This window comes from Gorilla gorilla, chromosome 13 (assembly GCF_029281585.2).
Source record: "Gorilla gorilla gorilla isolate KB3781 chromosome 13, NHGRI_mGorGor1-v2.1_pri, whole genome shotgun sequence".
In the NCBI taxonomy this organism is placed as follows: domain Eukaryota; kingdom Metazoa; phylum Chordata; class Mammalia; order Primates; family Hominidae; genus Gorilla; species Gorilla gorilla.
The window spans coordinates 112637431-112662686 of NC_073237.2; the positions used below are offsets into that span (position 1 = coordinate 112637431).

The following is a 25256-nucleotide window of genomic DNA, read 5'->3' on the forward strand; positions in this document are numbered from 1 at the left end:
ATGTCCGGCCATGGTTTTAAGACTAAATTGGCAAATTTCTCTTCCATATCTGCTCTGCAGAGACCAAGGTGAACAATGCGACGACATGAATAAGATCAATGGTGATGGCTGCTCCCTTTTCTGCCGACAAGAAGTCTCCTTCAATTGTATTGGTATGTCTTTTTCATTTCTTGTGGCCTTCATGAAGAAATGTGCGGTGCAGAATTGTTGGTCAATTATAATGCCAACAATAGTTATGACTAAATGATGATTCACTCCTTTGTATTACACCTGTTTATTGAGTGCCTCCTACGTGCCAGGCACTGTTTTCAATATCAGGAAATACAGCAGTGAAAAAACAAACAAACAAACAAAGCAATCCCTCAAGAGCTTACGCTCTCATAGATGATGCCAATGACGGGTAACTTCTTTTGATCAAGCTTTACCTTACAAACATCTCTGCTTTTCTTCACACTAACTGTCCAGGGTGGGTATTACTGGAGAGGTTTTAAGGCTTTTATTCCTACTTCAGAGATAAGAAAAAATCAAACGCCAGAAAAATTTCAAAAGTTGTCCAGAGTTATACAGGTCAAAAGTGATTAAAGACAGAATCAGGACTTGAACCTGATTTTGTCTGATTCTCAAGCAAGTGCTCAACTCATTTTGCTTTGCAACCTCCAGCCGTGATCCAGGAACCACCAGAGTCCCCTCTGCAGACTCAGAACCTTGGGCAGTCTCTCTGATCTGAGGAAGGAGGAATAGCAGACCAGCCTGTGTTTAGAAAGCAAATGTCCTTTTCCCACCTTCACTGAGTCATTTGGGAAATTTGTTTTCCTCTGCCTTCTCTTGGAGTCTGGCTGATCTTGTTGTTTCAGCCCCACTTGGGAGGCCCTGGTCAGCCCCGGGCTGGTAGACAGGGGTTGGGGGGCGGGGCAGGGGTGGAATTTTGAGCTGGCCCAGATGAGATCATACTTCCTTTAAGATGCAAATCGATACCTGAAGATCAAAGGTCCCCCAGCTAATCCCCTGGGCTGGAGGTGAAAACTAATCACAATTCATTTGCAAGTACAAAAGACAGAGGTGCTCTATCTGAAGAGAGAAGGGGCAGTTACAAGCGGATGAAAACCTTCATGGGAAGATTTCTCACTGACAGGCAATTTTCTAGGACTAAAGAGGAAAAGATAGCATTGCATCCTCGCATCTGCAGTGCATTACAGGGGTGCATTTAGACATTCTTTCTCCCAGTAGATTGTGAGCTCCATGACGGTGAAGACCATATACCACGTGTCTCTTATTCAATTCTCAACACACATTTGTTGAGCACCTACTATCTTCTCGGCACCCAGTAGGGGTTGAGCAACACAATAGAAGTGCTCTGTAAATATTTATGGTTGGAAGATAGGTAGATGCCCCAGGAGAAAAGACATGGGAGTTTCTAGGCAGGGCCTTGGGTTTTAAATTGCCAAAAAATTTTCTCTCCTCTGTTGATTTGAATATGGTCCGGTGCCTAGTAAAAGCTTGATATTAGCCTAGTGGTGTGGTGGAAAGAACTTTGGATTAAAATTAGGAAAACCAGGTTCTAGTACCAACTGTGCTGAGAACTTACATAAAGCTGGCCAAGTGGCTTCCCTAGTCTTGGCCTCAGTTTACCTACTGTAAATTTTTAAATGATTGGGTTAAGTGGTCCTAACTCTTAATTTAAGAGCCTTACCTGCACTTCTGTTGTGTGATTTTTTGAGGTGGGTGACTGAATTCCTTCTAATTGTGAACTCTACCTGAGCCAAACTCTTACCTTTGTCATCATCCTTATGGCAACCAACACTAGTCCCAGACCATGCTGAAAAATATCTGCCTGTTTGACTTGCACTAATGTGGCATGTAACTTATGTGCTTCTGGAAAGAAAGTAGGATAGGGTGAAGGTAGGATATGGTACCCTGAAAGAGATGCTTGAGCCTTGACATTCATCTGCTGTGTTGATTTAGAGCTATGCAATGATCAGGAAAAATAAGGACATCTCTAATAGGTAGAAGCTCCTCATCCATGGAAGGGGTCTGTAAACTATGGTCCATAGGCCATAGCCAGCCTGCTCCCTGTAATTGTAAATAAAGATTTATTGAACACAGTCACACTCATTTGCATATTGACTATGGCTGCTTTCATGCTACAATGAGAGTTCAGTGATGACAGCAGAGATTCTATGACCCAAAGAAACTAAAATATTTATTATCTGGTATTTTACCTGTGAAGTTTATCAACCCTTGTTCCATGAATTTGGGATATTTTATATGCTTGTTTACTGGAGCCAGGTGCAGAGAGTAGGTGAAAATTATAATGTGGTTCACCGTTTCTTGTTAACAAAAAACTGAATTTTAAACATACAGTGTAGCTGGGAGTGGTGGCGGGCACCCATAATCCCAGCTACTCTGGAGGCTGAAGCAGGAGAATCACTTGAACCCAGGAGATGGAGGTTGCAGTGAGCCGAGATCATGCCATTGCATTCCAGCCTGGGTGACAGAGCGAGACCCTGTCTCAAAATAAAATAAAAAAGATGAGGGAGTTTCCAAGAGGATGAGACTGAGATCCTCCTAGATTCATTTTACAGACTGTTGTTCTCTACCAGATTCTGTGTTCTGCTGCTGATGGTGATATTTGCTTAATACTTCTTATATACCAAGCACATTTATAAACTCTTATTCTCGTAACAACTCTTTTACTGAACTGCTCTTTCAAAAGAGGAAATTGAGATATGGGGTGATGATCTAAGGATACACAGTTAAATGGTGGAGCTGGAATTTAAACCCAGAGAGCCTGACTCCAGAGCTCACTATGGTAAGCTACCTGCAAAAAAAAAAGGTAGCTCCTGGTCTTGCAGGCTTTCAGGGTGAATGAAAAAAAAATATTGCAAAACAAGTCGTATCACAGATTAATGGAATGGAATACAAAACCATCAGTGTTGTGGACAGTGTCTAGGGAAGGCTCTCTGTTACCCCTGTATGTTCAGTGGAATTTGTATTACAGGAAAGCCTTCAGCTACGCCCTTCACTGGCCACTTAAAATCTCATTATAGACATTCACAGAGATACAGGCATTCCAGAGATCCCAGCTCCCAGGGACTACATTCCAAGGACAAATCATGTAGCTGAAGTCTAGAAAATGATCTTCCTCCGAAAGGGACAGCTGAAAAATAGATAGTGAATCTTTACTCCCAGCAGACCAATCTTTAATGAGTCAGAGAAGAGAGACAAGTGTGGGAGGCTGTGCTGAGGTTGACATTGTTCCCATGATTGCATTTGTTAAGACAGTGGTCAAGATAACAGTCAGGAGATCAGGCATACCATGACTTAGATGTGTAACTTTGGCTAAGCCTCAGTGTTCTCATGTAGAAAATGGTAAAAGCCCTAGAACCCAACAGTGGAAGATATTTACCAATATTTTTGGATACTTTCTATCAGAATTTCCTTCTTAGACTTAGGAGATAATTATTCTAATAAGGAAGAGCCCAACGCTTAGTATAGAAGTTGATTATCCAAGCATCTCCTTCTCCCCATCTTCTGGGTAGCTTCAGTGTGGGTATATACAACCTAGGCTTTCCCTCTGCCCTCCAGTCAGACACACCAACCCAAGACTTTGAATTGGAAGCTAGTAGTGATTAGACTTAGGGATACTGTAGACACCATTTTGCTGAGGATGGTGGGAGTAGCCACATCCATACCAGCCTCCTAAGTACCAGGGAAGGCATCTAGCATCAAAGCTGAGATAGCTATGCACAGCACCAGCTCTGGATCCCCTCACTAAACTAGTTCTGGGACCTAATCTTGAGCTTGGAATTGAGCTTCAGAGCATGCAAGCCTTGCTCTCCAGAGAGTGTTCCATACGTAACCAATATTCTTTGAACAAATTTTGGTTGTTTGTTTTGCTTAAGTTATCCAAAGTTGGTTTTTGTTGACTGTCACTCAGAATCTTGACTGAAAATTATTGCCATAAGATAATGTGAGATTTAACCCCATTTCTAGCAAGTTGGATGTGCTTGATGCACAGATGCACATTACCTATTACTTTTCTCTATGTGTGTTTGTGTGGAATGTTGCGGGCACAGGATACCAGCAACAACCACCATCTATGGATACCCACTAGGTGATAGGTTCTTCATACGCATCTTTGTTTTCTGTGAACTACGGGTGGTCTCTTGTTTCCGTATGTGAGATCTGAGGTCTCTTATGACATCTTAACTTGCACCAGGTCACACAGCACACAGAGGTGTGATCCTCTCTCCAGTCTGAGTAGAGAACCTGGCTTTTTCTACTCTGCCACTCTATCTCTCCATTTGAATGACTTTCTTCCTTCCACTGTTCTTTCTTCTTTTCTCTTCACCCCTTCCTCTTCCCCCTTTTTCCTCTCCTCCTCCTCTTCTTCCTTCACTCCTTCTTCTGCCTCTTATTCTTCTCCTTTTTCTCCTTCTCTTCCTCCACCTCTTCTACCTTCTTGTCCTTCTCCTGCTTCCATTTAGAAGGGCTGATGTTTTCTCTGGCTTAGTAACACCAGCGTTAGGGTGGGTGACAGATTTATGGTGACATTCCCATTCACTTTTCAGAAGCCCACACATCCGGAAATATTCCCAAGGTGCCAGTGTGTTATTATGCAACACCCTGGGGACTTCCCGTTCTCAATTTCCCACCCCTGGTGCCCTCATCCCCCAGCACATAATAAGTTGCTTGTTAAAATGAACGTCACCCACATGACCTCTCAGGCAAGGCAGGCTTCATCCCTTTGCAATGTGGAAGTTATCTTGTCTTTTTTTCCCCTCTTTTAAAAATATAACATACACCAGGCCTGAGGTTTCAGTGAAAAAATGTGGTATCAGTAAAATGATAACTCTCCCCAACAGGCACTGGCTGCAGGCATTGTTCACAGCATTGGGAATTCTGTCTCTAAAGCATTGAGTCATAAACTACAGACAGGCTGCTGATAAAAGCTGAAGGAGGTGGGGTAATAGTCAAATTAGTCAGACAAAATGTGAAGGGTCCCCAAAAGGGGTTATACTGTGTAATATATCTTTAGCTGGTGCTGGAAATGTGTTACCTTCTGAGATGGGATCCAGTGCATTACAGGAGATGCAGCTGTGGAGAAGCCCTCATGCTCTGTTTTGACTTTCCACCCTGTATTCTTCAGCATAGTTGGGTCCAGTTCCCAGTTTAGATCTAGAGGCCTCCTGGCTGCAGCTTAGCACCTCAGAGCCTCAGTTTCTTCCTTTGTGAAATTAGGGAGACTGGACTGAGGACTCTAAAGCTTCTTCCCTCATCTGATACTGAGGAATCTCTGATTTGTCAAACAGCTATTTAAAGGCTTTAGGTTTCAAATCCTGCTTGACGCTGATATATAGTTAAGAAAACAAAGCGAAAGGGACCCCCACGTCGTCTTTCCCAGACGTGGAGGCATTCCCTGTGTGTCTCTTTTTCTGCCTCCCTCCCCACTCCTCTTCTCTCCCCTACTCCTGCCATCAGCATCACTTTGTGATCCCTGACACAGCATCCCCAGCCCTGTCCTAGAGCCAGGGCCAGTGACTCAATTAGCAACCCCCAGCCCCCGCTCCCTCCCCTCCCCTGTGAGGGACATCGAGGAGAGGAGAAGAATCGGTCTGCCTCCCCACCAGTGGCTGGGAGGGGCAGGGGTTCACCGAGCCTTGTGGCCCCTCTGTCAGGCTGCTCTGGCCTGCTCTGAGCCAAGGCGAGAAAGGAAAACAAGAAGATGAATCGCCACATCTTCTTGGTGGAGGTTCCGATGAGACTTTAGAACAACAGTGACTGAAAAGGAAAACAGCATCTGCTGGAGGAGAGGGGGAAGAATGGGCTCTGCTGGGAGTTGCATTTATTATTATTTTTCTTTCTAACAACGTGAAATCATAATAGATGATCCACCTCTCACCTTAAAAAAATTAAAATTAAGAAAACAAAATAAAACTTCTCCAGACTGCATGTATTCAATCAGACCTCCCTCCATGGAAAAAGTAGTAACTTTCCCCAGAACACGTTTTTGAAATAAAGCTTCCCTTGGCTTGAAGGCAGGCCTATGAAAGAGGAAAAAGAAAGAGGAATATAGGTGGGGGTCATGGTGGTAGTGATTAAGGTGACGACGAGGGTGATAATATCTCAGCTAGGTTGGTGGCATTCTTAACACTGGAGTAATGACATAGGGTATCATTGTTAAGAACACGGATTCTGGGTGGAAAGCCTGTCCCTGACACTTAGCTTGTGTCGCAGTTTTCTCAATCATAAAATGGGTTAGTAAGTTCCTACTTCTTAGAATTATTGCAAGGAAAAACAAGTTTATTTTTGTAAAGCATTTAAAATGGTGACACCTGCCTGACAAGTGTTATAGATGTGTTTGCTACTGATGCTATTATTGTCATAATTAATATTTTATTTTTTATTTTAATTTTTTATTTTTTGAGACAGAATCTCACTGTGTCACCCAGCTGGGGTGCAGCAGCATGATCTGGACTCACTGCAACCTCCGCCTCCCAGGTTCAAGTGATTCTCCTACCTCAGCCTCCTGAGTAGCTGGGATTACAGGCGCGTGCCACCACACCCAGCTACTTTTTGTAGAGACAGAGTTTCACCATGTTGGACAGGCTGGTCTCAAACTCCTGACCTCAGGTGATCTGCCTGCCTTGGCCTCCCAAAGTGCTGGGATTACAAGCGTGAGCCACCACGCCTGACCGAATAATATGATTAATTCAGAAGTTGTATCCATCTTCCCAGAAACCCTATGAGATAAATAATGTTATCCCCGTTTTGTAGAGGAAAAAACTGTGGTTCAGAGAGATTTAGTAACTTGCCTACAGTTACACAGAGAAATAGCAGACGTGAGATTCACAGCATCTAGGCAGAGTCTACACATTTTAACCATGAAGTTATTCCATTTATTAGATACCCAGCTGTGCCAGTTTTTCTGCTAAGAACTCTTTGTAAAAATGATTTCATTCACCCTCCCAGCAACTCTGTAGAGTCAAAATAATTGCACCATTTTGCTGGTCAGAAAATTGAGGTGTGGAGAGGTTAAGTGAATATCCAAAGTCATATAGCCAGGTAGGTCAGAGAAGGAGACTTCAGAGTTTGTCTGTCTGCCCTAAAGCCTATGTCCAACTCCAGATTAACTCTTGAAATAGCCAGAGAGTGTTTCTCTTTTCCACTATTTCTGTTTGGTACCATTGAATCACAGCAGGAAACAAAAGTGAATGCACATGTCCTTGTGCCATTTTCATGTGTCATGAAACAACAATTTTCAGTTATTATCACCCTATAAATGTTCCATGGCATAAAGCTCATACCCCCAATGGAGGGTCATTCTGTATTTTAGGCTGTATTTTTATTTTTAACAGATCACCCTCCATTGACAGTAGCCAAATCGTTTTTTATTTTTTTTTAGCATAGAATGTGTTTGGCACTTAATAAAGTTGTCATAGCAATGTTGGAGACAGAGGAGCTTGAGTTCAAATGTCTATTGGTTGCAATTACTACATGGGTCATTTTAGGCATCTCTCAATCCCTCTGAGTCTCGGTTTCCTCTTCTGAAAAATGGACGTAATTATAACACCTATAGTTTTGTTAAGAAAAAGAATGACATAACATCTATAGAGTGTTTAGCACAATGCACAGCAGTTAGTGGACAATCAAGGATGTCAGTTAACGCCACCTCTTCTTCCCCTTCCTCACTGCCTATCTCAATTGTGACTGATGCAAAGGCAGCCAACCCATGATCAGCAAAAATGGTCCTGAACCAAATCCTGATGCTAAATTACAGTGGTGCCATTTGCAAAATGATCAAACCTCCTAGTTCTCAGTTTCCCCACTGTAAAATAATGAGGGAATTTGATGAGCTCCCAGGGAGCTTTCAGCTCCGATTTTTAGGATTTAAATCCCAGGTTGTTATTGTTTTAAAACTGGTACATTTTAAAAGAAATCAGGGCTTGGGGAAGAGAAAGGAATTCCTTTCACCCAAAGGGTCAAAGGGGGTCACTGAGGGGACAAAAGAGCAGGAAAAGGAGGCGATGGGGCGGAAGGCTGACGTGCGGGCAGCACCAAAGATCTGAAGTACTCAACAGGGAGGTCTGATGGATGCATTCAAACACCCTTGAGTCAGCACCGGTTAGGATCAAGCTTGCCATCCTGCCTCAGACCAAGGCTTACCACCTCCTTTGGAAACCCGGGAGGCCTACCCCACAGAGAGGCAGGGCTGGAATGAAAAGAAACAGAACGGCCTCTGACGCCAGAAGGGAGGAATTCTAGCCCGCAGCCCAGGTCAGCTTCCTGACTCTCAGGAAGGGGTCAGGCTCAGGGAACCGACTTGGTGCTTGCTTGAATGTGAGGAATCGAGACTGAACTTTGATGTGTGCCTTTGAAAGGCAGCCAGAGTCCAAGGCAGGTGAATCTGGGTAGCCAAGAACAAGGACTTCATTGTGATATTTAAAGTGACCAGAAATTCATCTGCACATACATGTGCCTTGATGTACATCTGTGCAGTTATGACTGAGGCGGCCTGGGAGAGGGTAGAGGCCTCTAGGCTGGGTATCAGGGCCTTTTCTTAGCTCCTGGCTCTCAGTTGTTTCTTGGAGTCCATGTTGGGTTGGAAAAGACATTTAATATTCATGAGCTGTGATCTCTACTTGAAGGGAGTGCCCTGAGGGAAATTGAAATATTAAGCAAGTGAGGGATATAGACCTAATTGTAGCCTCCTTTTCTTTTTGGACAGAAAAGTAATGTGCCTAAAATAAAATGATGGATGGGCAGTAAGGATTGTGTGAAAACCTCACTGCTAGAGCCTGCAGGAAAAAATCGGCTGCTTGCCCCAACATGTGCAGTCAGACCCAGGCAGAAGATTCTGCAAATTGGCTGCTGGATGATGTCATTCATTCATTTAGTTCATATTTTTTGATGCCTGCTGTATGCCAGGCACTGTGCTTGTTTCAAAGAAAACAGCAGAGAAAAAGGAAGGCCAGGGAGGTTAGGAAAATGATACAAATAATTATTTAAGTGTCATTGTGGAAAATGGCACTAAATGGAAATACTTGGAAGTATATAACCAAAGGGCCTCCTTTACATTGAGGGGGTCAAGGAGATCTCCTTGAAGATTTGACATTTAAGCTGAGACTTGAGGGTTGAGTAGGATGTGGACTCATTAGGGAGATATGGAACAGGTAACTGAGCAAGGATTGCAAGAAGTTAAGACTATTCAATTCCCAAGGCAGAGAAGAACTTTTGAAGAGGGAAAAGGAAGTCAGCATGGCTGGACTGTAGTGAACAAAGGAGGGATGAGGCTGAAGTCTAGCAGGCTCTGATTTCTCAGGCCCTTGAGGACTATGGTGAAGCTGCTATTTACGGCAGGAAGGAAGGAGAAGTTGACTCAAGCGTATACCTTCTACACTCTCTACCAAGCCCTGCCCTGGGCATAATAGCCATGTGCATGCTTGCACAGCCCAGGTGTCAGTAAACCACCACCCATGGCCAACCCAACCTGCTGCCTGTTTTCATAGACAAAGTTTTACTGAAACACAACTATGCTCCTTTGTTTACATATTTGCCACTACAAAGGTGGAGTTGAGTCATTCCAACAGAAATCTTGTATGGACCACAAAGCCAAAATATTTACCATGTGGTCCTTTACTGAAAAGTTGTCGACTGCTGGCAGAGGTGGATGAGTATACAGTTGACCTGTCATATCCTCAGATCCTACATCCTCAGATTCAACCAATCTCAGATACAAAATATTTGAAACTAACTGACTAAATAAATAACACTACGACAATTTAAAAACAGCGCAAATAGAAAAACAATAAAGTATTTCCAATGTATTAAGTTTTATGAGTAATCTAGAGCTGATTTAAAGTACCTGGTAGGGTGTGCATAGGTCATATGCAAATGCTAAGTGACTTTATATAAGGGTCTTGAATATCTTCAGATTTTTGTATCCAAGGGGGTCCAGAGACCAATGCTTCGAAGATGCCTAGAGATGACTGTGTAAGTGGGTAAAAGTATAGCCAGTTGGGCAGAATAAGCCAGATGAGAGAGAGAGAGAGCGAGGAGTTAGACAATCATTTCATCCATCTCCCTCCTGAGCCTATACCAGCATAGCTATAATTTCACTGACTCCTCATGTATTTTACTTCCACATCTGTGTCCCTTACCCTTAAGGGAAGAAGCCTTGCCATCTACCCTCGTGTCCCAACATCCAGCTCGAGCCAATCATTGAGACACTGAAGCAAATGACACTCTGAGGCTAAAAAGGGTGGCCAGAGGAACCCAAACAGATGACCTTCCAAATGGTTTAGGCAGCATCCAGGATCCTCCCCTGACCAGTAGAAGGGACTGTGTTGATATTTATGGAGAACGTGCTGCAGTAGCTCATTTCAAACCTACAGCACCCCTGGCTACCAGGTATTGTTAACACCACATTCCAGGTGACACAACAGAGCCCCCAAATGTTTAAGTGACTTTTGAGAATGTGGCCTCCATTCAATAAATATTTACTGAGCTGGGAAACCACCCACCAGACAAGCAAATCTTCCTGAGTGCTGCATCTTATGCCAGGCCAACTGCCTCACACCCCACTTAACCATCCTCTTGATTTTCCCAAGGCTACGGGAAGGTAGGGGCCATTATCCCCCACTTTACACGAGGAGAAGTTGAGGCTCAAGAAGATGAAATGGCTTATTCAAAGCGGGTGCTTATTAAGTGACAGAGTTGAGATTTGAACCAAGATCTGCCCAGCTTCAAAACTAAAGTCACCAGATGACCTCCTCCAAAATATGAAACCTTTAGAACAAGAAGGAGCCAGTGAGAAATATACAGTCATCCCTCAGTATCCTTGGGCGATTTCTGCCAGGACCTCTGTGAACACCAAAATCTGCGGCTGCTCAATTCCCTGATATAAAATGGAGTAGTATTTGCATGTAACCTACGCACACCTTCCTGTATACTTCAAATCATCTCTAGATTACTTCTAATACCTAATACAATGTAAATGCTACATAAATAGTTGTTATACTGTAATGTTTAGGGAATAAGGACAAGAAAAAATGTCTATACATGTTTAGTACAGATAGAATTTTATTTGGCATCTCTTGAATTCACAGATGGAGAATCCATGAATATGGAGGGCCAACTACATAGACTGCATATATTTCCACCCTTTTTCCATCTCACCATCTCAGACAAAAGTCATAATAGTAAACATAACTCAAATTATTAATTTAATTAAATTAATTGGATAAAATTCACTCAAGCTTTTTCTCTATTAATTCCACTGGTTAATCACATTAATGCTATGAGGTAGTTTTAACATTATACAGGCATTATAAGTAAGGAAATGGAGGTGCAGAGATGTTACATTCCCAGTAAGGGATTCTAGCCCTGGAAGTCTCTGGCTCTTAAGCCCTCAGGCTTAACTACTAATTTATGCTACATCTCCATCATTAAGGTTATCTAATAAAGTGTGTACTCTCAAGAGCTGAACAGCCTAGCAGCAAACAGATAATGAGAAGGGGAAACAATGCAGGAAGCTAAAGAAATCTTCACATAACAAAAGGATCCCAGGGTCTTTTTAAGAAACACTGTCTGAAGTGTTTGTTTACAGATCATTAAATACTTAACAGAGGAAGAAACTAAAAACCACTGACTTTCTCTAAGCCAATACTGATTAAGTACCAAAGAGATGTTAACATAAAGCAAATAAGAAATTATAATAATTATTAAAGGACTGAGTTTTTTTCATTTTATCTTACTGGACAGAAAGATAAAATAGCCCAGGTCCAGTGCCTGTCACTCTGCCCTCAAGCACACGGTTGCTTTTCTCTCTCCTCCAGGCAGCAGCCATGGTGGTCCTGCAATCAGCCTAAAATGCATGTGACCAGGCTCACACTGGTTATTGTCTATATTAAGCACCTGCTGCATACAAAGTTCTGTGCAATGCAGGGTTAAGCAGCAGAAACCTTTGTTAGAGGGCTGCAGAAGACAGTGGTCATTAAAGATATGAAGGGATTGGCATTAGAGGCCCCCTGGGAGCAGTGGAAAGCCTCTGGTGCGGGGGTTGGTGAGCCTGGGAAAGATTTCTGGACAGTGGGACTCAGATAAGACCGGGTTTGACACTCTGCCACTATCAAGATCCAGACAGAGGGTTTTTCTCTATACAGTGAGTGCACCAGTCCTGAAGGAAACTACTCCAGGGAAGTCACAGGGGGTGAGTGGGCAGTTCTCATCCCATAGCAAGCAGTAGTTTCTGGGCAGAGGCATAACATGATGAAAGCAGTATTTTAAAAAAGATCAACCTCCCTGAATGGGATGCTCTTCAAGGGCCAACAAAATACTCTTGGCAAACTGACCCAAAGAGAAATCAGGGTGATTTTAGCTTTCAACAGCAGTCAGAAACCCAGCCCAAATTATCCATAAGTTTAAATTTAACTATCAGCCGCCGTTGGCAGGACTCTGAAAGGTCCTGGCTGGAGTTGGTTCCTCAGTTTAGGAGTCCAAAACCACATGTATAGCTTGAGTTCAGCCTCATTACCAAGGAAGGGTCTCCACAAGAGTCTGAAATCCCTTTTCCATTTGTCCGTGTGCATTTTGCCAAGAGAACTTCTAAAGGGACAGGGAGGGAGGAAAAGCTGATTGACCAGCCGCGAAGCACAAGGACCACTTGTCTGCCTCAGGCTTCATCCCCCAAATACCTTTTCCCACCTGAGAAGTAGGAGTGATATTCCTGACTTCATATGATTGTTATGATTTATTGTTTTGTTAATTTATAAACTTATTCTTTCATCACATAGGCTTTTATTTATTGAGCACCTCTTATGTGCCAGGTTCATGCTAGGCACCAAGGATGCCTGTGTTTGTGACAGTTCCTGTCTTCCAGAAAGTGATCAACAAATATTGATTATTATGGCTAACAAAAATAATAATCTAGTTCTTACTCACAAGTAGAGAGTGACCTGTCCCCGGAAGAGATTGAGCAGAAATTTGAGAATCATTCTTTAGGGAAGTCATGCATGAGATTCTATTAAATAGCATGTTCAAACAGACATATTTCAGTATTTTTCCCTTTTGTCTTATCTGGCTCTTTCTTGAAATTCAGAACTCCTGGTACCTGTGAAGTGTTAGCCTCTTCTGTTTTTCTTAACTTTTCTGACCATCCCTCCACAGACCTTCTTTCACCTACTCTTTAAGTATCAGCAGTCTCCAATGTTCCATAATAGGCACACTTCTCATTCTCCATTCTCTCCTTGTATGACTCCAAAATCTCTATCTTTAGTTTGGGCCTTTTTTTTTTTTTTTTGACCCATGAACTTGTATATCTAATTGCTCTACTTTGACGCCCCAAGGGAACTCACATTCGACACATCTTACACAAAGCTTGCCATCTTTCTTTCCAGACCTGCTGCAAGTGTTTTTCCTAATCTCAACTGGTGGCGCCAGTAGCCAACCAGACATTTAAACAGAAGCTTGGGAAACATCCATAACTCTTCCCTCTCTGCCATTTCCCACATCCAAATAATTGCCATTCTTCCCATTTTACTTTGAAAACGTTATCTTGTCTGCGTCCAAATCAGTCTCTCTCGCCCCATGATCATTACTCTACCTGAGGCCCTCTTCAGCTCCTGATTAGGCTTTTATAAGAGAACGCTTGTAAAATGAACATGTTGCTTGTTCATTTTTTTGCTTGCCCCAATCTACCTGCCCATAGGTGAGAGCAAGCTTCCTAAAGTGCAGACACCTTTTGTTGCTCTCCAGTCGAGAGTGTCAGATGGCTCCATGTTGCCCTTGAGATAAATTTAAATTCCTTACTGTGTCATTTAAGACCTTGCGTGATCTGAGCCCAGGATTTGCTTTTCTTTTCTTTTTCTTCTTTCTTTCTTTCTTTCTTTCTTTCTTTCTTTCTTTCTTTCTTTCTTTCTTTCTTTCTTTCTTTCTTTCTTTTTTGACAGATTCTCGCTTTGTTGCCAGGCCAGAGTGCAGTGGCACTATCTGGGCTCACTGCAACCTCCGCCTCCTGGGTTCAAGTGATTCTCCTGCCTCAGCCTCCCAAGTAGCTGGGACTACAGGCACATACCACCACACCCAGCTAATTTTTGTATTTTTGTAGAGATGGGGTCTCACCATGTTGGCTAGGATGGTCTCGATCTCTTGACCTTGTGTCCTGCCCGCCTCAGCCAGGATTTGCATTTTATACTCCAATACCATCTTGTGCTTTATACCTCCTACTTTATTGCTGTCCTCATCTCATTTGCTCACAGTGTCCCCCTGCTGGAATGTGCTCCTCACCACCCGTTCCTCCTCTGACAGATACAGCCCAGGTGTTGCCTCCTAAGCGAAACCTTAAATCTGGGTTAGATTGGATTGGGGGTCCCTCCTCTGTGCTCCCACAGTATCTTGTACCTCAGGTCAGAATCCTGTGCCGTCATCATTTACATATCTCCCCTCTCACTAGGACCTGAGTTCTTGGAGCACTGAGACCTGCTTTAATTCAACTGATTTCCCAAGAGTTAGTCCAGGGACTGACAAATAATTTGCAGTTCAGTAAATATAGAATAAATGAGTAAAAGAAGGATGTATTTCTTAAGAGACAGTTTTATTTTTCAGGCAAGAAAGTGTAGTTGAGCTTTGCTGGTCTTTAGAGTCAGACAATCCTGTTTGAATCGGAGACTTTCCCCCTTAGCTGTCATCTCGGGCAGGTTATCTTGGGTCAGGTGGCTTGGGGTGGTGGTTTCATGCTCAGACCCCAGAACTGGGCTGCTTGTATCCAAATCCTAGTTCCCCCACAAAAGGGGTGGGCGCTTCTTTAAAATGTTAATGTTACTATATCGATACACCGAGAGGTAGAAAGTATGCTATCTTAGCCAGCAGTACTTTTTTGAGGCTTCTTTTACTAAGTAGAGACGGGCTCAAATGCTGCCTTTCCTTCTCTATCTCTATACTGACAGAGGTCATTACTCTTTGGTAAGGTCCAAAGGCTTTAGAATTTTAGAAGAATGGGTGGGTGGAACCAGTGATTTTGGTGGTATTTGGATCACCCCATAAGACTCTCGGATGGCCCCAAATTGAGCTGCTTTTTAATACCAAATCTCAGTCTGCGGCTTGCTTCCATTTGGGGAGAGAGCCTAATTAACTCGTAGCTGGAAAGAACTGCAGGTCTGCCACCCCCCAGGCAGAGAATTCAAAAGGAAGTGGATAGCTGTGTAAATAACACTGCTTTAAGGGGCATTTAAGCCAATGCTCTTTGTTAAGGAAATTGATGGCTTTGTAAGTACTGCGTCTGAAGGGAGTACTTGAGCTGAAGGTCCCCATCTCGCCTCGTAAATTTCCTAATGGACTGTGGGCCTGGAGGCTGGGCCCAGCGTGTTCAATCACTTGCCAACAAAAACTCGGATTTCACTCTAAAAAAATTAAAAACGTTTAACCAAAACATAAGTTATTGAGCCTGTGCAGTTTAACTGTGGCACAAGGTAGCAGAGACAGATTACTTCCTTTAAGGAAAGGGAAACTCCTCATCTTTTACTTTAAAAAATTTGTGTTTTAAATGCTGGATGTGGTGCTACGTGCTTTCTCAACAGCTTCTCATTTTTTTGTCCTCATAACAGTTGGGAAGATAGTCATTATTTTGCCAATTTGCCAAAGAGGAAACGGACTCAGGGCTAAAGTGTGCTGGTCATTGACACCAGCTAATTAGTGAAGAGCCAGGTTGTGATCACAGCTCCATCAGGCCCCTGAGCCCCCAAGTAGTGCCAAATCATAGGGCATCCGAGAGAGAATCAGATCAGCCCATCTCATCAGATTCTCCTGAATATCCACATCCATTCAAAATAGATTAACTGGACAGCATGGGAATGACTTACCCTCTTGAAACCTCAATTTCATTGTCTGTAAAATGGGGATAATAATAGGCAAACACAGGGCTCTTTTAGATTTGAATGCATTATGTATTTGAAACATTTAGCGCAATGCCCGGCATGGAGAAAGTCATCTAGTTATTCATTTCACAAATACGCTAAGTACAATTTTAACTGGGGAAGCGGATGATGGTATAGGAAGACCTAGTGAGGGGCCATTAGCCCTTCCGGGGGGGGGGGGGGGGGACGGGTTTCCAGGCAGGTTTTCGAGAGGTTAAACTGTGAATAAAGGACAAATGGGGACTAGTCACAGAAAAGGCAGCTCTGGGGATTTGAAGAAAGCTTCTGCAAAGGTGGGGAGGTGAGAGGGAACATGGTCCACTCGGGGCAACGACAATTTGTGTCTGGAGCTTAGACTAGAGTGCGTTCGAGAAGAGAGAAGCCTGCAGAGGCAGGCAAGGACCAGAGTACACCTTGTCAATCATCATCAAGCTCCTGTTGGGAAAAGTTGAATGAATAACTCAGTATCTTCTAGGGCAACCACTTTCTATTTTAGACCAACTGTACTTTGTTAGAAGAGTTTTCCATTGTGTCCTCCCTGAGCCTTCTTTTCTTCAGGTTAAGCATCTTCATACCTACATGATTATTGCTCAGTGGTTGGTGCCTATCCAGGGTCCTATTCTTTGACCATATCCTATCACATCAGTGGCCCAGAATTGGCCTCTTCAGCCATGACTGGTCCAGCTAGGACTGGAGACAACTTCTCTGGTCTCTAGCTTGGAATCTATAGCCAATGACTCAATCTGCAGTCTCATGCTTTTGTTTGGGCAAACACATCCTTCATTTGGCGGAATCTGACTTCAGAGTGACTGCTTCTTGGAACTTTTTGTGAACATGAATAGTTATGATGACTCTTATCATCCCTGATCAAAAAGGGCAGTGGTTTTGATTGATATTTTCAAATGTTCCCAGTTAACTCTTAAGATTTAGGACCAGGCCAGGTGCGATGGCTTACGCCTATAATCCCAGCACTCTGGGAGGCTGAAATGGGCAGATCACGAGGTCAGGAGTTTAAGACAAGCCTGACAAACATGGTGAAACCCTGCCTCTACTAAAAATACAAAAATTAGCCGGGTGTAGTGGTCCGTGCCTGTAATCCCAGCTACTTGGGAGGCTGAGGCAAGAGAATCGCTTGAACCCGAGAGGCGGAGGTTGCAGTGAGCCAAGATTGTGCCACCGCATTCAAGCCCAGGTGACAGAGCGCACTCAAGCCCAGGTGTCAAAAAAAGAAAAAGAGAAAAGATTTAGGACCAATTTATTTCTGTCTCCCTCCCTCCCTCCCTCCCTCCCTTCCTCCCTTCCTTCCTTCCTTCCTTGCTCCCTCCCTCCCTCCCTGCCTCCCTTTCTTCCTTCTCTCCCTGCTTTCCCTCTTCTTATTGAGAGATGAGAAAGACATATACACACCTTGTTAAAGAAGAAAATTACAGTTAAGCAATACAAATCAGAGCATATAGATTTAAGTTATTATAGCATTTTTATTCTAAGGGCTGAAGAGTAACCCATTCATTACATAAGAAAAAGAAAACTTACCCAAGAGCAATCCTGTGCACTGTCTCTCTTCTGTTCTGTAGAGGACTGCAGTGTGTCTCACCAGCTTGGAGATAGAAGACACTGTAGCTTGAATGGCTCATCTTTTTAGACTTATCTAAACCATGTAGCAGGAGGATGGTCTTTGAGGTGAACCAAACCAGTCAGAGTTCAGGGTGGGAGGGATCCATTTTAACACTCTGGTTTCTGCATGGGAGCCCTACCAAGAACATAGCATGCTGCGGTCACCTTAGTCACAACAAGCTATGCCAGATTGGGGTAACTGGCTTGGTTTTCATGTGGTGCCTGACTCATCCTCGAGTCCTTGGCCCACTGGTAGACATAGCATCCACTTGTCCAAGCTTCTTTCTTTGCTGGACTCTTATGCATGCCCTATCAGAATGACGGGCTGCTTGTTTTACTGGATTGCAGAATAGATATGCATATATAAATATATATATATATAGCATATATATACAGCATATATATATAGCATATATATATAGCATATATATATAGCATATATATAGCATATATATATGGCATATATATGGCATATGTATATATAGCTATATATATAGCATATATATATAGCATATATATATATAGACTTTCATTTGCATGCGTTGTTTTACTTAATGCTTACAAACATGCATTTCTCACAGAGCAATTTTTATTTGACATTGAATATTCCCAATATTTGTATAATAAGCCTTAATCAGCCAGTCAGAACCCTTGACCTCTAACAATTATGCAGCATTCAGTGAGTTACTTAATCTTTCTAAGTTTCAGTTGCCACTTTATACAGAGAAGCATAGGAATTAGAATCATATAGAATGTCTGGAGAACCTTGCAGTGTTAAAACGTTCATTCGTTCAGCAAATATTTCTGATTATCTTCTATGTACTAGTATCTGACTGCAACAATGCACACAACAGCCTATGTTTCTGCTCTCAAGGAATTGCCATTCTGTTTTAGAGAGAATACAATGATCAAGCAAACATTTGAAGAAGTGAGATCATGCTATGAAGGGAATAAAATAGACTAGTGGTATAGACACTCTAGTGAAGGTGAAAACTATTTTTTGATAGTGTGTTTAGAAAAGTCCTCACTGAGAAGGTAATGGTTGAGCTAAGACCTAAACAAAAAATTAGAAAAGCCATGTGATAATTGGGGAGATGAGGTCTGGATTGTATCTGCAAAAGTAAAATGCGAAAACAACACAGCTTATAGTTTTTATGTTTGAGTAGTTTTTAGTTCTCACAGCATTATTTTACTTTATCTTTACACCCACTTTTGAAAATGGGTAGGAAAATAATACTGTCATTTTTTTAATAAGCAAAAAGAATCAGATGCAGAATGATGATGTATGTTACTGGTACCATGAAAGTAAGTTAGCAACAGAGTTGAGGCACACACTTTACCTTCTGGCCCCTTATTCCATCTGCTTTTCGTTATAGTTCTATGCATGTTTTTCAGAATGGGTTCATCATCTACACCCTTCTCGATCTTCATTTTGCTGATCATGTTTCTCCATCTTTTTTTTTTTTCATGTTTCCCCTCTTAACTGAATAACTGATTTAGTGATCAAAGGGCAAAATGCCAAGAACCAAATATATCTTAGAGTGACACAGCTAAAAGGGATCACAAAGCTACTTGATTTAACTCTTATTCTATACAAGGGGAAACTGCAGCCCAGAGAGGGAAAGTGACTTGTCCAAAGTCATAGGGTTGATCAGGGCATCTATTCTAATCTCCAGTTCTCTTGACTCCCTGACCATTACTGTAGCAGGCTGCAGAGTTTGAGAAAGTGTCTCATATTTTCTCTCTTTTCTTTCTCTCTCTCTCTTTCTTTCTTCCTTCCTTTCTCTCTCTCTTTTTTTAATATGGAGATACAATCACACTAAAACTGCTGAAACTCCCTTTGTAGTTTGCCATCTTTTATTACCCTCTTTCTTTGCCACTTTTTGCACACTCTCTGCATATCAATGTTTTGGATTTTTTTTTCCCGTTTATTAGCTTATATTATCCAGGCCAAATTTCATTTCGTTATTTCCTGCCCATACTTTTATAGACCTTTGGGTCCTAGGTATTGCTCTTCCTTCTGTTTGTGGTTAGAATGCCAGCCTATCTCTTGGCTGCTATATAATTCATGTGACACTGGATTTTACCCCCTCTTTCATATCTTGAGATATCATTGAAACCCAAAAGAGAACTGGCTGAAAGTCATTTAGGGCTTTGAACATTCTGCTCTGTTGGCTGCATTGTCATTTATAAGGATTACTATCTTTGCTTACAATCTTTTTAAGCCATTCAAATTACTATACTAAATTTAAGGTGATGTAAATGCATCTTCAAGTTCCAATTCATAAGACTGTCAAATCTCTTTATTAGATTTTACTCTAATATGTGCTACCTTTCCTATCCAGATATTCCATTTCTTTTCAAATTCAGTTAGGATAGAAAATAAAACAATATATAAGACAGATGGTGAGGCATGATGTCTCATAGGAAAAAAAATATATTGTGGGACAATTTGTGTAGAATTGGATTTTCCCCCTAATATGTGCTTGGATTTATGCTCTGACCTCTTTATAATTAATATTTTCATAAAAATTTTTACATAATACTATCTGCTAAAGCAGATTGAAATCAGGTTTGAGACATCTTCAGAATCATTGATAACAGAGATTCTAAAACTCCAAAATAACTTTGTTAATTCATCATTTACTGAGTATCTGCTATGAGATTGACACTATCCTAAGTATTCGGGATATTAATTAAAGTAAGACAAGGGCCAGAAATATCTGAAAATTCAAGAGCTGTACAAAATCATTCATTTATTCACTTATTCATGTATTTTTAAACATGACATAATATAGCCAGGTAGTTTTCTTGACCCTAATGGAAAAGATGCACTTTGAAACATGCTTCTATTAAACTTGTGTTGGTTGTATGGGAGCAGGGAACAATAATAAATAAATATTTTTTCTATTTTTTATTTTATTTATTTTAAATAAAATAAATATTTAAAATAGTGAATACTACAGTAAAGGAAATAAAACAATATGGTATGCTACTTTGCAGTGGGGATGGAGGATTAGAATGTGAATTAACTGCTTGTTACTTGAATATTTGAAATGACTGCTAAATAATGAAGAGGTCATGAGAAAAGCCAAGAAAGAGATATTCCAGAAAATGTGAACATCAAGTTCAGGTTCTTGGATGCTTACTTAAGGAATAGACACTTGTTGTGTCGATAGATGTCTGTCTGGATGAATGAATGAATGCATGAATGAATGGAAGGTAGTGAGCAAGGAGGACAGTAACAGAAGATGGAGGGATAAAGCAGGGGCTTGTAGGCCTGGATACAGACTTTGAACTCTTCCACATGAGATGTTAAGCCATTGAGGAGTTTTAGATGAGGGGCATGGCATGGCGTAGTTTACGTTTTTAGAAGAGCACTATAGCTGTTCTGAAGGAGGGATAGTTGGGAAACAAATGGTTGAGAAAAGAGAAGCAGATAGGCTGGTTAAGTGAGAATTGCAGCAGTGATGTTGGCTTGAACTAGGGTGGTAATGATAGAACAAATTAGATCTATTTGAAATATCCCAGGGAAAAGGAGCCTATAAGGTATACTGATGGACTTTGTGTGGTGTTAAAGGGTGAGCTGAAAAAAAGTAGGACAGATGACTGGGAAGGTTTTGGTTTGGTCATTGTTAAGTGATGGTGTTGTCATTTACTAAGGTGGAGAAAAAGGGAATGTGGGGAGAAATCAGTATTTTTGTTTTAGATTTTTTTTGATGTCTTTTGATGATTTTGTGATGCCTTTAAATAGGCAGATATTTAGTAGAGATATAATTTTAGGCAGTTGGGACTCAGAGAAGAGGTCATATCTAAGGCTATAAATGTTTCAGTGATTGGCACATAGAGGTTTTAAAATTTTTGTTTAGAAACTGAGACAGGATGAGAAACTGTAGATAAAAAAGAAAAAGGGGTCCCCATCTAACCCTGAAGTCTGGCAGCATTCCATGTAGAGTTAGGGAAGGAGAAGCCCTCAAATGAGTCTGTGGGGGAGGAGCCCAGACAACTAGGATGACATGATGTCATGGAAGTCAAGAGAGGGAGGACTGCAAGAAGACAGGAGGGGGCTACTTCTTTATATGCTTCAAGGCAGTCTAGCAAGATGGGGATTTTGACATCATGCTCAGCTTTAGCAACTTTGAGGTTGATGACGACGTTAATGAGATTGATTTTGGTGGAGTGGTGAGTATAGAAGCTAGACTGGAGAGAACCGATAGGTGAAGTGCAGGAGACAAAGTGAATAACACTAGTTTAGATAACGCAATAAATTTTACTGTGAATCATAGAAAGAGAAATGTGGGGTAGGAGAAATAGTATTTAGGAGATGTATAACAGAATGAAAGGAGGTTTGCGTTTTTATTAATTTAAAAACTTTGTATTTTTCAAGAATTTTTACATTTTTAAATCTTTAGATGGGCTATATTCTATTTTGCTGATTTGGGAGAATAATGATGTAGGAAATAGAGGGAAATGGTTTGTACCAAACAAGTAGTGATGCAGAAAAGTGAGAGATGTCATGGAGTTGAAGTTGCTAGAACTGAATCTTAGTGGAAGACTCATAGGCAGGACCAGCCTTTCAGGCTAAGGAAGTAAGGGCAGATGCTCTGAGATGTGAGTTCTGGGAAAGAACTGGATGCATTTGACGGTGGAGGTGTGGTTGGAACTAAGAATAAATAGGAAAGTTGGAGCTAGATTACAAAAAGACTTGAAAGCTAGTTGGGGAAGTTAAAATTTTGTAGGAGTCTATGAAGTATTTCAAACAGGCCAGGCACGGTGGCTCACGCCTGTAATCCCAGCATTTTGGGAGGTCAAGGCAGGCGGATCACCTGAGGTCGGGAGTTCGAGACCAGCCTGACCAATGTGGAGAAACCCCATCTCTATTCAAAATACAAAAAATTCGCCGGCTTGGTGGTGCATTCCTGTAATCCCAGCTACTCAGGAGGCTGAGGCAGGAGAATCACTTGAACCCATGGAGGTTGCAGTGAGCCAAGATTGCACCATTGCACTTCAGCCTGGGCAACAAGAGCAAAACTCTGTCTCAAAATAAATAAATAAATAAATAAATAAATAAATAAATAAATAAAGTATTTCAAACATGAAAATATTCATATTTTAGATAAATCATTCATAGATTCATAGGCTGCTTTGTGAGAAGGGATTGAGGTGAGGAAGATGCAAAGCCAGTTTTGAGTGTGTAAGGGCTAAGTAGACAGAATATGAGGCTGTGCTACAGGTGCCTTCCTTGATGGGCCTGAGTGTAGAGTTAGTGTGATAATGTGATTACTTCCAGGGATGCTCTTCTTTTCCAGTGCCTTCAGTTTGTTGGAGGATGCTTGATTCTCACAGTGAAACACAGGGAGGAATTTCTGGCCCATGTGGGTATGTGGCCAACCTTTGAAGGAACTGGAAACCAACTTAAGCTCCTCAGATTCAGGTCTCCTTTAGTAGACCTAATCAGCATCTGAAGCTTGTTAGCAGATTCATGGTTCCTTAGGAGCCCTCACTACCCTGTCTTTTGTACTCTGGGCAGGCTGATCTGGTTGAGGAGGTTAAGAAGAAACCCTGGTTTGAATAGAATTAAATGAGGTCAGCAATGTGGGTTTGACACGAAGCATTTGAAAGATAGGCTATATAAAGTCAAGATATTTCTGTCCCAGAGGAAACATATGCCAATATATAGCCACCTCCCAGCCCCACCCAAGCTTTCCCTTTGTAAACCTTCAGCAGGTAAGCACTCCTGCTCCCCCTGTTCCAAGAAACTAACGTTTAAGTACAAAGATCACGCTTTGTTGTGTGTGGGGGTGTTTCTTTTTGTTGCTGTTTGGAAGAATTGTGATGTGGCATAAAGACTGTTGTTATTGAACCCATCTCTAAATAAACAGCTAAACTTAAAATATTCTACTTTTTTTCTGGCCTTTAAAGATCTTTTTGAAAAGTAATCGTTGGACTAAAAGAGAATATCATAATGCCAATCACTGTTGTATTAGCTAGAAATAGAAATAGATGCTAATTTATCAAAAGCTGTCCTATCTTTATTTGCAAGAAATTTAGAAAGACAGGTGAATCCACTCATCGTTTGGAAGGAGGTTCATTTCAGAAGAGTGCACATTCAAAATCTTTGCTTTCTCCTTGAGCTCTAAATTAGTGACTAAGAACTCTCATCTCCTCATCTACAGGTAGTTTTGTGTATGTTTGATTTTCTTTTTGGCTCATCAATGGGCTGGAAGATTAGTAACCTCAATAGCTTCCCAGACTAGTTATATTTAGCCAATACCAGTGAATGTTACAAAAAGTGAAATCAGAGATTTCCAAAAGTAATATTGAGACTTACTTAAGGGTAACCAACTATTTTGCTCCCAGAATTATATATTGAAAAGCGGGCCAGGCATGGTGGCTCACACCTGTAATCCCAGCACTTTGGGAGGCTGAAGGGGGGGGTGGATCACCTGAGGTTAAGAGTTCGAGACCAGCCTGACCAACATGGTGAAACCCTGTTTCTACTAAAAATACAAAAATTAGCCAGATGTGGTGGCGGGTGCCTGTAATCCCAGCTACTCAGGAGGCTGAGGCAGGAGAATTGCTAGAACCCAAGAGGAAGAGGTTGCAGTGAGCCAAGATCGCACCATTGCATTCCAGCCTGGGCAACAGAGCGAGACTCGGTCTCAAAAAAAAAAAAAAAAAAAAAAGAAAAGAAAAGAAAACAAAAATTTCAAAGTCTCCTCATTTCTAAAGGATAATTTTGATTTATTTAACATAGTATTGCAATCTTTTTTAAATCTAGCTTCAGATCAGTTTCTCACTGTATTAGTTCCAGGATTTACTGCATTCCCTTACTCAAGTATTGGTCAAAGTTTATCCTTTACTCAGACACCTCTCTTTGCATGCTCAAATTATTTATACCCTCTAAGATGTTTCTCCCAAATCATTTTGTCAAGGAAGCCTTCTCTCATTTTCCCAAGAAGTATTGATAGGAGGAGGGCCTGTCCTGATATATTAACGTATTTCCAGCACCAGCACAACAAGAAGCAGATGTTAGTATATTGATTAAATGAATTTACAGACTTCTCCAGTTCTCATCTACTGATTAGAAGATATTTTAGCTTGGGATTGCAATAGCTCTCACTCCTAAAATCTCCAGAAAGCTTTGGTAGCTCTTATGTGTTGCTCATTCACTGCTGAAATAATCAAAAATGAATTACTGGGTTCTTAGTGTTAGCTGGGCATCTCAGAAATGTTTGAGAAGCAATCCCTTGGGGTTTAATTTTGAAAACTGCAATCCCAAGGTTCGAGGCAATTTTATAGTGAAGCTGATAAATCTTTTAGAAAAAGTGTGACATACCCTATAAGAAGGTGCCTCTGTTTTGATGAAATCTGGTTTGTAGTACTATCATGGTATGGTCAGTAATAGCATTACAAAAAAGTACACAAGCACCTAGTTAGTTTAGTCTATGTATAATCTGGTAATAAATGAACTCAAAGATAAATCCATTGTTACCTTTCATTTGTTGTTCATCTAGTCATATATTCCTCAATCACTGGTTTGGTGTCCCCTTTACTCTGAGCACTGTTATGGGTTGGAAATACTACCGTGAAGGACTCCACAATTCTGTTCGCAGAGATCTTGTCTGCCTGATAAGGAAACAGACCCACAGACAGACAGTGAGGAAACTGTGATGGAAGAAATCTAGGAACTGTGAGAACACAGGAATGACACTCAGCTAGGGTGGGAGTCAG

The 25256-nt window shown here is 41.5% G+C and overlaps 1 protein-coding gene across 1 annotated transcript in view; it reads left to right on the top strand.

The window, feature by feature from the left end:
* PAPPA (pappalysin 1) overlaps positions 1–25256 on the top strand; it is a 243348-nt gene that overhangs the window by 117316 nt on the left and 100776 nt on the right. Inside the window, exon 9 of the mRNA XM_031014724.3 lies at positions 61–152. Within this exon, the coding sequence (XP_030870584.1) occupies positions 61–152 (92 nt within the window). The remainder of the gene's footprint in view (positions 1–60; positions 153–25256) is intronic.